At 39.2% G+C, this 15,784-nt stretch overlaps 2 protein-coding genes across 4 annotated transcripts; one reads left to right on the top strand and one right to left on the bottom strand.

Annotated features, from left to right (window-relative positions):
• The first annotated feature begins 403 nt into the window (after nucleotides 1–403).
• Nucleotides 404–11,299, top strand: LOC146670135 (uncharacterized). 2 transcript variants are annotated; one of them, XM_085406902.1, is made up of 6 exons: nucleotides 404–715; nucleotides 2,606–2,828; nucleotides 2,931–3,014; nucleotides 4,413–4,463; nucleotides 4,610–4,648; nucleotides 7,033–11,299. In XM_085406902.1, exons 2-6 carry the CDS (start codon nucleotides 2,724–2,726, stop codon nucleotides 7,099–7,101), a joined length of 348 nt encoding a protein of 115 aa, XP_085263028.1. In that variant the 5' UTR covers nucleotides 404–715; nucleotides 2,606–2,723; the 3' UTR covers nucleotides 7,102–11,299. The 2 variants fall into 2 exon arrangements, with proteins under 2 accessions (XP_085263028.1, XP_085263029.1); XM_085406903.1 differs by having other exon boundaries at nucleotides 2,659–2,828.
• Nucleotides 11,300–11,633: 334 nt separating this feature from the next.
• lg5h3orf18 (linkage group 5 C3orf18 homolog) lies at nucleotides 11,634–15,651 on the bottom strand. 2 transcript variants are annotated; one of them, XM_085406901.1, is made up of 6 exons: nucleotides 15,312–15,651; nucleotides 13,911–14,347; nucleotides 13,782–13,807; nucleotides 13,356–13,485; nucleotides 13,161–13,196; nucleotides 12,369–12,450 (listed from the first exon to the last, which is right to left on the bottom strand). In XM_085406901.1, exons 2-5 carry the CDS (start codon nucleotides 14,175–14,177, stop codon nucleotides 13,191–13,193), a joined length of 429 nt encoding a protein of 142 aa, XP_085263027.1. In that variant the 5' UTR covers nucleotides 14,178–14,347; nucleotides 15,312–15,651; the 3' UTR covers nucleotides 12,369–12,450; nucleotides 13,161–13,190. The 2 variants fall into 2 exon arrangements, with proteins under 2 accessions (XP_085263026.1, XP_085263027.1); XM_085406900.1 differs by lacking the exon at nucleotides 13,161–13,196 and having other exon boundaries at nucleotides 11,634–12,450.
• Between the last annotated feature and the right edge of the window lie 133 nt (nucleotides 15,652–15,784).

Genomic DNA, 15,784 nt, shown 5'->3' on the forward strand with positions numbered 1-15,784 from the left:
TTTTGAAATGAGCTGAGCCGGGGTTACATTTTCCCCTAAAGAAAATGTATATGATAGTGCTGCTGAGCAAACTTGGTCCTTCTGAAACTCCATTTGATGTTTTATTCCTTTATGACACAGTTAACATCTCTTAGCACTGTAGGTGGGGAGATAACAGAGGGACAGAGAGTGAAACTTTTTGCTTGAAACAGTGCAGACAGTCTGCTCTCACAACTCTGTTCTGCTGAAACAAACTGAACCTTTTCCTCCCTTCTTTGGGGAACTTCCCAGCCCCCAAACCCCACTTTGGGAACCCCGGAACCAGACCCTCCTGTCTGATGCCCGACTTTCTCCCTCTTAAGTGGGTGGTCCAGGGAGCTTTTAGGGGCGGGGTCCGCTGTTTCAACCCTCCTACCCTCGTTCTTTCTTGAAACATGCTTTAATAGAGAAAGTATGCAATGCATACAGCTCTGCTACAACCCCCCACTATACTGCATCTGGGGTATTCGTGACTGGACGTCTGGGGGATCACACACATTTCCGATTAGGAGGAGGGAGGGAGAGCGAGAGAGAGCGAGGGAGCGAGAGAGAGGGAGAGAGAGAGAGAGAGAGAGCGATTACCCTTTCATTCCAGCCAATGAGACGGTCGATACACTAAGATTTTCATAGTTGTGCAGGAGCACAAAGTGGAGTGAGTGTGTGTGAACTTCCAGGTAAAACTGCAAACCAACTTAAGGTAAGTCGAACCGCCTCTGCTCCCTCTGTTATTTGGCGCTGGCTGCATGGGCAGGATTGCTCAGCCAGAACACGGAGCCTATAGCCTAAATGTATGTCCTGCTTTTGAAAGCAGAGGTTTTGCACCTGTGTTGCTTGCCTTTGTCCTTGGCAATGTTTTTTTTTTCCTTCTTCTTCCTCCAGCTCTTTCTAGCACACGGTTCATCCACTTTGGCGAACCTGTTATCGGTCCAAAAACCCAAACACATTAGAGATCGATTGCGCAAGTGATGGAAGCAGGGGGATGTTGTTTGGTCAGCGTCGACTTTACGCTTTAAAACACTGCTGGCCTGTTGCTCGACTGTTGTTTTGGCGTTTGCATGTGCCAGTTACCAAACTCAAGTCGACGCTTTGGGCTCACGGCTTCGCTTCAGGAGCGCCTCGCGCACCTTGGTAAACGCTGTAAAAGAATGTGTTTTTATGGTTGCAATTGCCGCCCATATGCAAAAAGTACATTCAGTCCCGTACTTGACTGCCAAACGCGGACTAGTTGAGCGGACGGTCTGCTGCTGCAAGAGAAGTGCACGTCGCCTGTTGAGCTGTTTGGAAACGAGTTTTAAAAGCGACGAAACGACGTCGTGCGTCTCGTTTGGCTTTAAATCGTTTCAAGCGAGGACGTATTTCTCAAATTACTCCGACTTCCTGCTTCGGTGCAGCCGTTTTTGATAGGCTGTGTTGGCAATTAGTGTTTGGCACATTCCTCGCAGAGCTGCCCGTTGTGGTAAGCGACCACCTTGGGACATTACCAAAAGTCAGTTTTAAGTGGTTATTTATTGTTTGTTCTACCCATGGAAATAAACCCATCACGTTTACAAATGGTTCGACCAGTGATCAAAGTGGAATATACAATGTTTACAGTACCAGTGCTATTAATCAGGCCCGTGATGGGCTGCAACTAGAGCTGAAACAAGTCAGTCGACAAAATAATTCACCAATTGATTTTTTTAAAATTAATTTATTAATTTATTTTTTACAAAGACTTAACTGGCAATTGTTGTGAAAATCGATTTAACGTGAAAAGTAGTTTGGGTTTTTTTTTTGCAAATGTATATAATGCAAACGTTATAGCCACCTGAATGTTGGTCAGGCAGTCCAAGCGACACGAAGACGTCCTGAAGGGCTGCAGGAGCTGTGAGGGCCATTTCTCGCCATTTTATTGAGTAGACAGTTAATCAGCTGTAAAGGCCTATTTAGAGATTACAGATTTACTTTGTAAATCTATCTTTTTGACCAAACCAAATACATTCACCTAAACCTTACACATTACTATAAGAAATTAAATGACTCTTACATTATCCAAATAGCTGTAGCTTTATTTCCCAGTTTTGCACTACAGGCTCCAAACTGTAAATTTACTAGCAGTTTCAATTCTTTTTGTTAAGTTTTTGCATGTAGCGTCTTTCATTTCTTGCAAATCATTGTCTGAGTTGCACAAGTTTTATGTCGCATCACCACACATACAACATGCAACGCCTAGCAGAGGGCAGATGGAAGTGGGGAGTGTAGTACAGTAGATGCAGATTTTGGATGGTAGATTGAGTTGTGAATATCTGTGCTACTTTTAGTCTCTGCACACCATTCTCATGTTTCCTTGCATTTGCCAGACCCCTGTCTGTGTTCCGATGAACTTGGTGCCAAGGCTTATGTATAAGCAGTTCCCACGCTTGCTCTTGGAAAAGAGTCCTGTGTGATCCTGAATTATCCTGTTAATGATGTCATTAAGCACTGATTGGAACTCATTGTGGTAATTGTGCAAAAAGAAAATTATTTGAAGTGGTATAATAGAGCTGATTATGCTAAATTTGTCAGAGACGATTGCTGCGCTGCATTCAAAACGAGTCATTTTTTCCAGGTTCCTTTGCTCGCATCTCCAGCTCCTGATACTCAACTCTGCTCCTCTTTAAGCCCTCGAGGCCGCTGCTCCAGGCTTTGATGCCCACACAGTTTGAAGCAGGTGGACAGACGCAGGCATGAGTAACAGTGGGACCAAAGAGCCATCTCCTCAGCCAAGCACTGCCCAGTCACCTCCTGAGCCTCAGCGTAGGGGCAGAGGTCGACCAAGGAAACAGCAGCAGGTAGGACTCCATTTATTAAGCATGTGAATGTGATGAGCTTTGCCTTACTGAGCCGATGGCGTGTTTACATCTACTAGATCCGCATCTAATGTTTCTTCACAGGAGCCTGTTGGACCACCAACTCCAAAGCGGCCAAGAGGACGACCAAAAGGCAGCAAGAACAAAGGCCCCAGAACTGCACTGAAGGTTGAAACTGATCAGAGTATAATTTCATCACAGTTAATTTGTTTCAAATAACCAAACATTACATAATTGAAATTGGCATAATAAGAAAGCTGAAATGGATGCAGATGCTTAGGGTTTAGTGGCAGTGTCTGCACTTTTTAAAAAATAATTCAGACTTTGCAATCTTAGTGGGCTTAACTTTGCAATGTACCTGTGTTAGTGAGGGGTTTTTTGTGTGTAATACAATTTAATTCAATTATACTTTTGTGGCTACAAAGCAGCCATCACAGGGGCAAAAATGAGGTTGCAAAACAGACAGAAAGAAGGACAAGCTCAAGTTAAATCACTGCAGTTTTTATGCCTCATGCGTTATTATTCTGACAAATAAAACATTGTCTTGTCAGGAACAACGATTACATTACATAAGTGGTTGGAAGTATCAGAGTGGATGGACTTCCTTACACCACCTTGCTTACACCAGCTTTAAAGACTTATTTTACTGTAAAGATCAGCAATTTTCTGGCAATAGACTCGTGAATGATTTGATTAGTCTTTTCCCATATAAACCAACCAATATTCATCGTTTTGCTGCTTGTAAAATTAGACAGAAATTTGTGTGCATATAAAAAAATTAGGTTTCACTGTAGTTTAAAAATAAAGTAAAGAAAACTTGCTGTAGAAGGTGTGACATCATCATCATCATCATCATTGATCCACATCTTGTAGTGGATCAACTATTTGGCTAATCATACAAAAATATGCTGAAAAATATCATTTGAAAATTTTCTGTTTTGTCAGGAGACATCAGACTCACAAGATTTCTTTTTTATTCTTCATCACTAGCTGTGAGGGGGAAGTGTTATTGTCAGGCAACTGAGCTTGTTAAACTTGTTACAACATGGCAGAGAGAGGTATTTCATGTGTAAGCCTGCAATTAGACATGGCAAATCACACAAATCCATCCTTTGTGTTTTCAACCTGAACATTTCTCAAAACAGAATGATTTTAAAGAAAAGAACTCCACGAATATTAATTTAAACGTTCCTCTTTAATTGTTTAAAATCATTTTACTTGGTTGCCAAGTAAACTTTGCACATGCTGATGCCTGCGAAAACTTTAATTTGGCATATTGTTCATCTGTGCAGGCACTGTACATGCATACAACTCCTAAATTCTGAAGTTTTGTTTCAACTGTTGACTTTACCAACAGGAGTTGTACAGCCCCATCAAAGTATTCACCAAAATGTTTCTTTAATTAAGGAAATGGTGCCACTCCTGAGAGGGGTGTTCCCCCCTTGACCTACAGGAAACTGTATCTAGCAAATAAATATGGCTGCTGGATTGAAGATTGAAAAACTACAATACTCTAAAGAAAACCACAGGATTTGTGTTTTCAACCGTTTTTCTCTTCCTCTGCAGAAAGTAGAGCCCATTGGAGAGAAGCGACCACGTGGGCGACCAAGGAAATGGGTATGAAGCAATCACTGACATTCATGGAGTTAATTGTAAATGTGTGTCCAAAGCCTCCAAGGTGTCTGTGTATGCTGGAGCTGAGCAGTCCTTGAGGGCCCGTTTTCCTTCATGTTTAATTAATTCTGCTGCCTCTCTTTTCACAGCCCCAGAAAGTAGTGCTAGAAGTAACTGAAGAACAGCAGGTGAGGAAAACGAAATCTTTAAAGGGCAGTAGGGTGGTCCGGTTTTGTTTTGATGTAGCACTTTGAGACGCAGGTTCCCACAACTGAAACGCTGTTGTTGTTGTGAAAGTGCCGCTGTTTGAATAATGGAATTAGGGCCTGTGTTTAAGATACGCTTGAGACAACTTCACAAAATAAAGTAAACCACTTAACATTCACAGCTGCGTTCCCCACTATATCAAATTTATGGCTTAACAAACTTAGCAGTGGCTTTGCGGCGGAATCCTTAAAACATTTACAATCATCAAATCATTGAAGTCTCTTGCAGTGTAATCTGCATTATTATAAGTCACTTTCAGAGTTTGTGACTGGTGTAATGTGAGCCCTGCTTCAGTTGGGCAGAAATCTCATTTTGTGTCATACATTTACCTTTTGACTAATGTCAGTTACATTTATGTTGTGAGACCTGCAGTGCTGATTTGCATAGCTTATCTTATTTATTAATATCAAAAGTTCATCATCAAAGAAAAACTACATTCAAAAGTCCCTTGTACTTTTTAGTGAAGCTGCAACTAAAACAACACGCTATAATCTGGCCTGCAAACTCTACAGGGTGAGTAAAAAACAACAAAACAAAAACATTAACAGTTGCGCAAGTAGTGTATGCACTGTACATTTACATAACCAGTCTACTCACAAGTATTGATAAATATCTAAAACGAAGAGCAAAATACAAAAAAATGTCTAACATTAAGTTTTAAAATATTGAATCTGCTTGAAACTAGTAGATAAAGGTTTCTAGAAAGTTGCACCAGCTAGTGATGAATATTTATATAATACAAATAAATATTTTCTACTAAATGTTATTTGCCCCCTTTAAGATATTTAATATAGTATACTCAGTAACTTACAAACTTAAGTCCCTAAAATGACATGGTGTTGACATGTCCTCCATGATGCTGCAGATACTATTTTTTTTAAGCTGCCTTTAGTCCTGGTAGGATTTACTGATAGCAATAAAAGTGAGATAGAGAGAGAGACATGATGGAAACACAGCCGCTAATCTACTAGGATCCGCGGGTTATATAAAATTAGGCTTAGTGATGTGCAGCCTGTTGACTTTAAACTGGTCGTGGCACAGAATCCCATCCTCTGGCTTTGTCATTTTAACAGTAAAGTCCTTTATGCTATATGTATACACTCAGCTGCCACTTAATGCATTAAGTGTCACCATAACGCTCATGGTCCATATTCTGAAAAGTGTCCAGTTAACTGCCTGATAAATTTGCAGTACTGTTGATCTGTATTGCAGTACTGGTAAAGTAGCAAGTGACACCAGTGACAGAACAGAAATGCCTCTTAGTGTCAAAATAAAGCCTTTCCTTATATTTTTCTGTATCTGTTCATGGAAGAACATCCCAAATAATTCCATCTTCTGAAAAGTGCCCCAAAATCTAACAATTGTAAAAGGGAAAGACTTTCAAGAAGCGAAACTGCCTTGTTTCCAGGGTACTGAAGCACATTGTCTTTAATTAATCCTTTTTACTCCCCTGCATGTTGCGTATCTGCTCTTTTTAAATATATGGATTTCACTTTGCGCAATGCTGTGTTTCAGTTCAGTACTCCTAGGATTTGTGTATGTTATAACCTTCTCAGGCCTTGGCACATTTTTACTAAAATGCAACTATAAAACCACTTAAAAAGTCATTACCTTAGCACATTTGATAGCAAAGCTGCCAATGCACATGCTTCTTGCGCTTCATGTACACTGACTTCATGAGGATATGCCAAATTCTTGAAAATTCACAGATGCCGTTGCTAAATTCCCCAGATAAACCGCCAGAAACATCGTCTTGTGACACAAAGTGCTTCTCTGTAACTTTGGTTTGTTTAGCCCTTTTTTTTCTTCTTCTTTTTTTTTTTTGAATTTCAAATGAAGTTGCACAACAGTTCTCACCGAAGCGGGGCAGTTCTCTTGATGCCCCTCGTGTGTCTTATCGCATCCTCTCCACTAAGCAGTTTGTCAAAGGGGTTGAGATGCTTTAAGAACTGAAACCGTTGAGACAGACTCCATTTCTCAGACGCACACACATGAAGGGGAAGAATGAGTCAATATAGTGAGGGGAAACCTGCTCTAACTGTTCTCTTCCCCTGTCTTTTTGGTTTCCTGATGTAACCGTCATCTTCCTCACATTTCTGGGTCTGACAGCTGGAACCTGCTTCCTCGCACGCAATCGCTCCATGAGATTTTAACAGTCATTCTTGTATTCTCGTGCGTTTTCTAGTATTGATTCATGTGCTTGAGCATCATGAGTCAGTAGACCAAAAGAGATAACAACAAAGTGAAAAAGTGTTTTGGGTTTTTTTTGTTTTTGTTTTTTTTTTTGGGTGTCCTGCTGTTCCAGGGCGCTTCAGAAGAGGCTGAGGAGGGTCCCTCGTCATCTCAGGCGGCAGCACAGGAGGAAGGGGAGTAGATAGGGCACCTCTCTACCTACCTCAAGGTTTGGCCTCCGATAAACAGGGGTTTAAATCTGACTCCTATCTGTGATGGGGATTCAGGAACACACAGACACACACACACTCAAAAGTAATTGCAGTCAGTAATTTCTTCTCCTGATGTGATACCTTGGATTTGTTATAAATTTTTTAAGAGTTTTGGATTTTTGGTGAGCAAACTGTGTTTTAACATTGGAGTATTTGATCTTTCAGTAAGGTTTATTGAATAGGAATAGTTCCACTTTTTGGGAAATGCACTTGAGACATACCATTTTCACATATAAATATGCCGTTCATACCTGCAGCATCTCTGAAGCTCGCACACACATATTGTCTCATTTCTGAAATCTAAAAATGTAAAAGCAGTTTTTGTGGTCGTTTTAGACGTGCCTGCTTCTCATGTGACTTTAAGCAGTGAAGGAAAAACAAAAAGGGTGCATTTCCCATAAAAATTGAACTATTCCTACAAGTATGCCAGCTTTCCTGAGCCCCTTAGTGTGCATGGTTGCGTGTGAGCGAGTGTGAGCGCGTATGTGCGGCGGTTGCATGGAGAGGGGACTAGGCTGCTGGCTGAAATGAGACTGGTTAAGAAAAACAAAGGAACCAAACTGAATTGTTTTTATTGAAACATGTTTCTAAATCAAATATCACAAACCCTCGTATGAAACATCGTTACAATATAGACATGGTGCGCTGAAGTCATTATGATGAAAGTTGTGTGAAAGGTTTAAACTGAAAATGAAATATCAAATTATTTGAGGTGTGGGGCAGGGGCTCCTTACAAAAAAAAAGAAGATTAAATTGGATCCAGGGTTTTGTTTTTCTTCAATCCAGCAGCTGATTTGAGAGAAATTGTTTGAATATTTCATTTAGAAAAGAGAAACCCTTCACACATCATTTAGTCAACAAGGATGTTGACATGTCATTTTTTTTCACTCAGGATTTCACTATTAACAGTGCTTTTACACCATATTGAAACCTCAGGTACAAAACTATTCAGGAACATGTTGTCTACTCAGAAATAATTATGGTGCTGTGTTTGTTGTGCATTTCTGATCTGTATTTGACATTACCAGTATGCCTTGACACAAAGACCTCATTTAAACCTCAGTTACCTTCAGCTTCTTAATCTCTCATTCTACCTCAGTAACACAAAATGATCTCCTGCAAAGTAATCCTTCGCTCCCTCAACAGTGATATACACAATTACTGTACACACACACACACACACACACACGCGCAAACACACACAGGTTTTTGTGCAGATATACAGTACGATTAAACACGAGGTTTTCAGGGCTGCAGGCCAACATGTGGAAGCAGATGTTACACTCCAGTCGGGGAGTACAAATAAAAGCATCAGTATAATTTTTTTTTTTTAACTGTATTTGATATAAACTGAAGTGAGATTTTGTTTGTTTGCTCTCCTGGGAAATAAAATGCAGCCAATAGTTTACAACAACCTGATGAAATACTTGCTTTTTAGGGTGCAGTTCCTCATGAAATACTTGTTTTTGTTTTTGGGGGGTGGGGTGGGGATTGTTATTCTTTTCTCATTTTTATTCTATCATGTATTTTCTGATTCTTACACTGTAAATTGTATGTGTGACACTCTTAATACATGGCAGCAAATAACCACAAAGTGCTGAAATACATAAGCGTTATGGCTAACTTCAGGCACCGGCCATACCAGACCGACTAAGGCTATAGCAACAAAACGCCTCGTTGTACTGAAGGTATTGGGAGTGCATTTTATGGTCTATCAATTAAACAAGTTTAACTTTATTTAGTTTCATAGAGAGGAAGTGCATCATATCTTGTTGCAAATTTTACAGTCTTCCTTTAAAGGATTGTTTCACTTACCTCTAAAAGCATGCAGCTACATAGCTACAGTACGTACACCTCAATGCAACAAAGTGCATGGGATTTATTTTGTGGTGCTTAATGAACATTTTCTGTTGAAGCTACTTTCTACTTAAGAAAATGTTAACAAAGTGGTTTAAGACTTGTCCACACTAACATACTGTGGTAACTCCCAGTCTGTAAGAACTCTATAAATAAAACTCAGTTCATCTCCATTGCATTCAGAAATCTTTAAAAAAAAAAAAAAAAACGAAATGGGAGATTTTCAAATAGAAACATTAATTCAGAACTAGCTGCATGCCACCAGAAAAAGTGAATGTAGTATTTTTCACCATGAATACAGTACTGTGCAAAAGTCACCATCATTTCTATATTTTGCATACAAGGAGCCAGACTTTCTTGTAATTTTTTAGGTGGACTTGAGCAATAGTTCTCCAGGTTTTCTGAAGGTCTTTCAAAGTTTTTCTTTGGATATTGGCTACTTTCAATCCAGTCTTTGTAGCTGACCATTTATATAGAAATGTTTTTGTTCGTTAAACCACTAAACGCTGTGCTGGGAATCATTCACGCATAAAAAAGGCACCTAACTCAAGGGATGAAGAGTGCTGTGTCTACACATAACAGACAACTTGGCAAATAACCAATTATAAGTTCTTTGTAAGTATCTTTGGGCGCTTAAAAAGAACAAAGACTTCTTTAGTTGAATCTACAAAATATAACAGTTTTTCAGGCAAATACTAGTTTTGCTCCAACAAGGTGACTCCTAAAGATCTACTAGAAAGAAAATCCAGCAAAGCCCTGATACAGGACCTGAAGGGTATACCTGACCCTTTAGCTCAGGGGTGTCAAACTCAAATACACAGTGGGCCAAAATTCAAAACTGGAACAAAGTTGCAGGCTAACATTAATATTTATTGAAAAAAAAAATCTTCCTCCAGATATAAGAATGAATCTTTTCTTATGGATCAAATAAGTTTTGCTGGAAAACTGAATATGGAACAAGCAAAGCTTAATACTAAACGATATATATATTAGCTGTATAATACCAGTAGGCCATCTCTAATAATAATTTGGTATGGCTTCGCGGGCCAAATGTAATTAGGCTGCGGGCCAGAGTTTGACACCTATGCTTTAGCTGATTTATTTAGTGTTCAAGCCTCATCAGAAATGGTTTTCTGCCCTTCTTAAGGCAGAAACGAGGAGAAAAGGATGAGGTATGCCAAATTACACAAAAACTGGACCAAAAATCGGTGTCAATGGGGCTTATGGATTGATGAATACAAATTAGAAATTTTGGGTACAAATCACAGAAAGGAACACTATCAGTCATAGATTGGCCTCCTCAGACCCCAGACCTCAACGTTATTGAAGCATTGTGGGCTCATCTTGAAAGAGAACAGAACAAAAGAAGAGCTTTGATGTCCTTCAAGAAGCCCGGAGAACTATTCCTGAAGACTACTTAAAGAAATTACAAAAAGGTTGCCTAAGAGAGTTCAGGCTGTGGTAAAGAATAAATGTGGTCATACCAAATATTGAGTTTTTTTCCTTAGAAACTGTATTTCCATGTGTCTAAATGTTTCAGTAAGTTGGTGCACCTATTTCCAAATTTCCTAGCAAAATTTAAAGAAATGAGTGACTTTTGCACAGCACTGTCTCTGGCACCAGACAGTAATGCAGGGAAATGAAATTTACAAAAAAAAATGTAATTGAACGTTAAAGGTATTTTATATATTTATATATATATATATATATATATATATATATATATATATATATATATATATATTATATATGTTCGTAGATAGTAAATCTGGTTTCTATCATGAATCAACATAAGTAGCCACATAGATATATAGAATAATCTGGAGAGCTCAGGATGTCTTTTTCCCTCATGGAGATGTTTCTCATACAAATGACTGAATCCTTTATGTCTAAAACATCAGAGGTTAAGAAATTTCCTGCCTCCATGTAGTTTAAAAAATGTTTTGAGAAGTCGTTTTGTGAACATTTATCCAAATTAGATATCACTTACAAGTTGCTAATTACTGCACATTACTTGAATATCACCATTATTTACTGTATATATGTTTCTTCCACGTAAAATGTACTCATATTATCACTGATATTTTGTATTTCAGTCATTTCATGTATTTCAGCATTGTTGACAAAATTGCAGCCGGATTAGATATTGATTCAGTGTTCATCTGCATTGACTTTAATTTTGTTTTTTGCTTTTGGGTTGTTTTTGCTTTTTTTTTTTTTTTTTGACTATGCTCCCTGGACTACCTCTGAAAACCAACACGCCGGGGTCATCTCTGGGGGAAACTCTTGGTTAAATATGTCTAATAGTTCCCATTAGACCTGCAGGTCATGTGGATCATGAAATTTTGAAGTAACTGTCAAACTAGTACTGTTGTAGTCCACATCACTCATCTCACTACATTCATATGACCATAAGTGAATGGAAGTCAGCCTTAAAGGGTGCCTTTTAATTTAACTACAGCTGAGTCAATGTGTGTTATTTTACAAGAGCTGTCTAGATATTTACTCTCTAAATGGGGACAATGTTTTGTGATTTTACTGATAGTTATATAGTTACATACAGTACTTGATCCATTTTCAACTCTTGAAAAGGTTGAAGTGTAACTTGAGAAATCAACTTTTTATGCCTTACTCTTAACACCATTTTGTAGTTATGTTATGTGTTGATGTGTCCTCATCCACTTCCTTAATAGAACTCACAAACCTGTGATATATATTTTGTTTTGATTCTTTACCTTGTGATTTGTGTTACTCAACGTCTGCGCATCACTTATTAATAAAATATCACCTATCAACTCCTTTGTTCTAGATTTGTACAACAAGAACATTTCGTTAGAAAAAGGTTTAAATAACTTTAATGTACACACACGCAGAGAGACAATCCTTAAACGCTCACAAAAGAATAAACCGACTGGGGAGAAACACTTAAGGATGGAAACACATCCAGCTTTGAATCTTGTCAGGAATGTAGGACCAAAAAAAAAAAAAATCACTAGAACACAGATATACACTTCTCTTTTATGAAACATAGACGTAGATGCTGAAGCTCAGAAGAACTTTCCTGACAAGCTACCGAATATTTTAACAGCAATGACATGACATGATTTTTTTCCCTTAAAAAAAGTGCATCCCACTTCATTTGTGTGCCCATATGATAACAGTGCAAGATCATACGTGATGCTTCCCGTTGCCCTTCTCCACCATACATGCAACCGCTGCCGTTCCACGCATGGTGACGATAACCTTCATCAGAGCTCCAGTTGCTCCGCCACACAGTCTGGTTTCCCTTTATAGAGGCCAGCAAACCTCGCAAACTGATTTTATCCAATGGAAGAGAGCTGTTAAGCGTTGAGAGCTTTGGCTACATCTGTGAAGACAAGACGACTGGGCCTTTGTGTTGTCCCTTGGGAGCTTGTAAGAGTCTGCAGGAAAGCGGTAGCAGAAAGCAGGAAAGCGAAAACCGTTACATTAAGATCATGTGATGACACAAGCTTTATAGTGTCATTAGTAATAAAAGACAGAAGGAAACTATAACAATAACTAAATTATTCTTTTCCCAGTAATGTTTTGCTACTTTTAGAACAATAAGATCACCTACACAGACTGTGCCAGAAGCCACAGACCACAGATGATGTAAATCATAAAATCCGGAATTATGAAAATACCGGCATGTGTTATAAAACTGATTGATGCCGTTGTCCTGGTTGTTTTACACAGCCAAAATAAAGTTTTGAAAAAAATATTAAGGTTTGAAAGCCATTTTTAGGCTTTCAAATGCATTTAATGCACAACATCAACAAGGACACAGTGGGATAGATTTAGTCGACATCTGAAAACTCTGAAAATGTGTTTGCTTCATGTGGCCCCTGGGGTAGTTTATGTGTAAGGATTTAGTTGAAAGAGTGAGAAGGAAAGGATGTGAAAGGTAATATGAATGTAGGTTCAAAGGAAAAGGCAGTATGATGTAGCGCTGTTTGTCCTCCATGTACATACTCTAATGCAGATTAGGTCAATGAATTAGAGGTTGTAGTTTATTTGAGATACAGATACAAAGACAGCATGAAAGAATAAGGGTAGTGAGAAAAGGGGGTTTTAGAGAAATGGTTGAAACGACACACAGGCCATACTTTACCATTTTTTGCCTTTTATAACTATGCCATTGTCAAAACTTAAAAGGAATTAAAGAAAATAAAGAATTATGACAGCGAAAACACTAAACAGGAAAGCAATGTCATAAGAAAAACATACAAAAAATCTGCACTGAAATCTTCAGATTATACATAAAAATAAACACAAACAGTAAAAAAAGAAAAACTGTCAGTCCTACCTTGGCGTTGGGCCCTGTGATGCTGCCTTCCCGACCGTGATCCAGTAGTTCCTGTTCCAGCAGGTCATCTTGTTCTTCAGCTGGATCGAAGTTGTACATGGGCATGAGCTGGTGTCTCAATTTCTCCAACCTGTGTGATGACAGGTTAAAGATGAGTAAGGGGGAGGAAAGACTTTGAAATTAACATAATAATCATGTTGAACACACACTGAGCCAAACTTGGTGCCCTCTGTGTGATCCTAGTGGTACTAATTTGAGCAAATGATTTGCTTTTTTCAGGAATGATTATGCACTAGATCTCAATGTAAGCTTAAACCCATGAAATACCTAATAAAGATATGTTTTAGTTGAGTTAATTGATTATTTTCCTTTTGTGAAGACTCAAAACAGATGGTAATCCAGCCTTGCTTGGTTGTGGCAACTTACCGCTTCCGTTTCCTGATATACAGCATCTGGAATGGAGAAGCAAAGATATGACGGAGAAAGTTAAATAACTTTTATGTTTTATACTGTGTGAAATGGTTTTGAAGAGACCATGTTTAAATGATTCCTTACTATTGCCACTGCTAAGCCAATGACTGTGATGATGCCAAAAGGTACAAGCAACATTCCCATGCCTGAGCTCTCAATCACGACTTCTGGCAACGCGGTGGCATTCAAATTGGTCTCATTTGTCGTTATAGTCACAGTCATTAACATTCTTGAGGTGATATTGTCTCTGCTTCCAGGACTTGTCGAGAGGAAGGGGATCGTGGAGGTTGTAGGGGTTGTGGCAGTTGTTGAGAAAAAACTTGTAGTTGTCCTAGTTCCATTTGCAGCCATGTTCGAGTGTAGCTGTTCCAACTGGAGTGTGGATCTTCACTATTTGTGTAGATGCTGTTATACTGCTCAGCTTCTAGTGTGTGTCATGATCAGCAAAAGTGTCTTCGTGCTGGTCCGACGTCTCCTGAGGCATCGACGGTGCTTTGGCCATAAGATCTGTAAAATAAAACCTAACACACGAAGGAGAAGCTGATAACTATTTTGCTACAATGAATCTGTAGAAGGTTTCATGTGATAAAATGAATTGAATGAACCATAACCATATATATGAAAATGCTTACATCCTATTTTCTTATTGCTTTTTTACTCATGATTTAGTTAGATCTTTAAAAAAAAGAAAAAAGAAGAAGAAGCAAAGAATTAACATTTCACTTTTGGAACCCTCACCCTCATATTTACTCAAACCATGGTGATTGTGCCAGTGGGTTGTGGTAGGTGTTTTGGGCAGGATGTGGGTCGTAAACGCACAGAAGGAAATCGGTATGCAGAAAAAAAAAGCTTCATGAATTTCAGCGGAATGGTAAGCGTTCAAACTTCAATATGCACTGTGAGGAAATGTGTTGGCAGCGTATTCTAACATCAAAATCAACTTACATCCACCCCCCCACACACACACAAACACACACACACACACAGGTTCCATAAATATCCTCTGCATCCAAGACTTGGTACATGTACTATGCACATCCCATGAGAGTGCAAAGCAGTTTTTCCTTAAGATTTACATTATATGAGGAGTGCTAAAAGACGAACATGCTTTCCATTTTGTTATATGGTGACACAGAAAGGCATAGACATATGATCCATTCCTCCCTCCTCATCCTGTCTGCTTGTGCTCTTAATGAGGAACATGTGCAACTGAAGCCAACCAATGAAAAACAAAGACTGGTTTCAGTCATTGCTCTTGTCCAGTTAGCAATTCCTACACTCCACAAAGACGGAGCATGCAACATTTTACATGGTCTTTGTGAGGATGATTGTATGATTGTATTACCATGTGATACGGATGCGTGTTATGTTCAGTTAACGTGTAGTGGATCTCAGCTGTCCTGCACTAACAGCTGAAGCTAATAATCCTGCCACCAGGACCAGGTCTTACTTATGTGTCCTCTCAGATTAGAGATCCATACGTACCTTAACATACAACATGCATGCTCAGAGGTGACCTGCGGCAGACTAGGGGCAGCTAAAGACAGAGAATTTTCACTGTAAGAGGCAACATTTGCTCCAGTATTTGCCCCTCCTCCTCTTCTGCTTCCCCCTTTAGCAATGCAGGTATTGGACAAGCTGTTTACATTGACAAAACAGCCATTTTCTCTGAAGATGGTTTCCACACGTCAAAGAAACCCTACCCTGGTAACCCCCAAGATCTTCCTTTCCAGTTCTTTGATAGCCTCCTAGGATCTACTCCCGTCGTCTTGCCCTTTCTTGTATTTCACACAGCAGAGGTTGCTCTGGGGATGCTGCAAACAGAGATCAGTGCGGCAAGCTCCCTCCCCCTTTACCCTGCAATTGGTCTAATGGCTTCAAGATGATAAATGTGGTTGGCTCCCTCAGCTGTCTGTTTAGCTTTGCAAGGATGAGAATGGGATTTAATGGGACTGCAC

This window comes from Rhamphochromis longiceps, linkage group LG5, assembly GCF_057381845.1.
Source record: "Rhamphochromis longiceps isolate RC_006_pf linkage group LG5, R_longiceps_female_GT1.1, whole genome shotgun sequence".
Lineage (NCBI taxonomy): Eukaryota > Metazoa > Chordata > Actinopteri > Cichliformes > Cichlidae > Rhamphochromis > Rhamphochromis longiceps.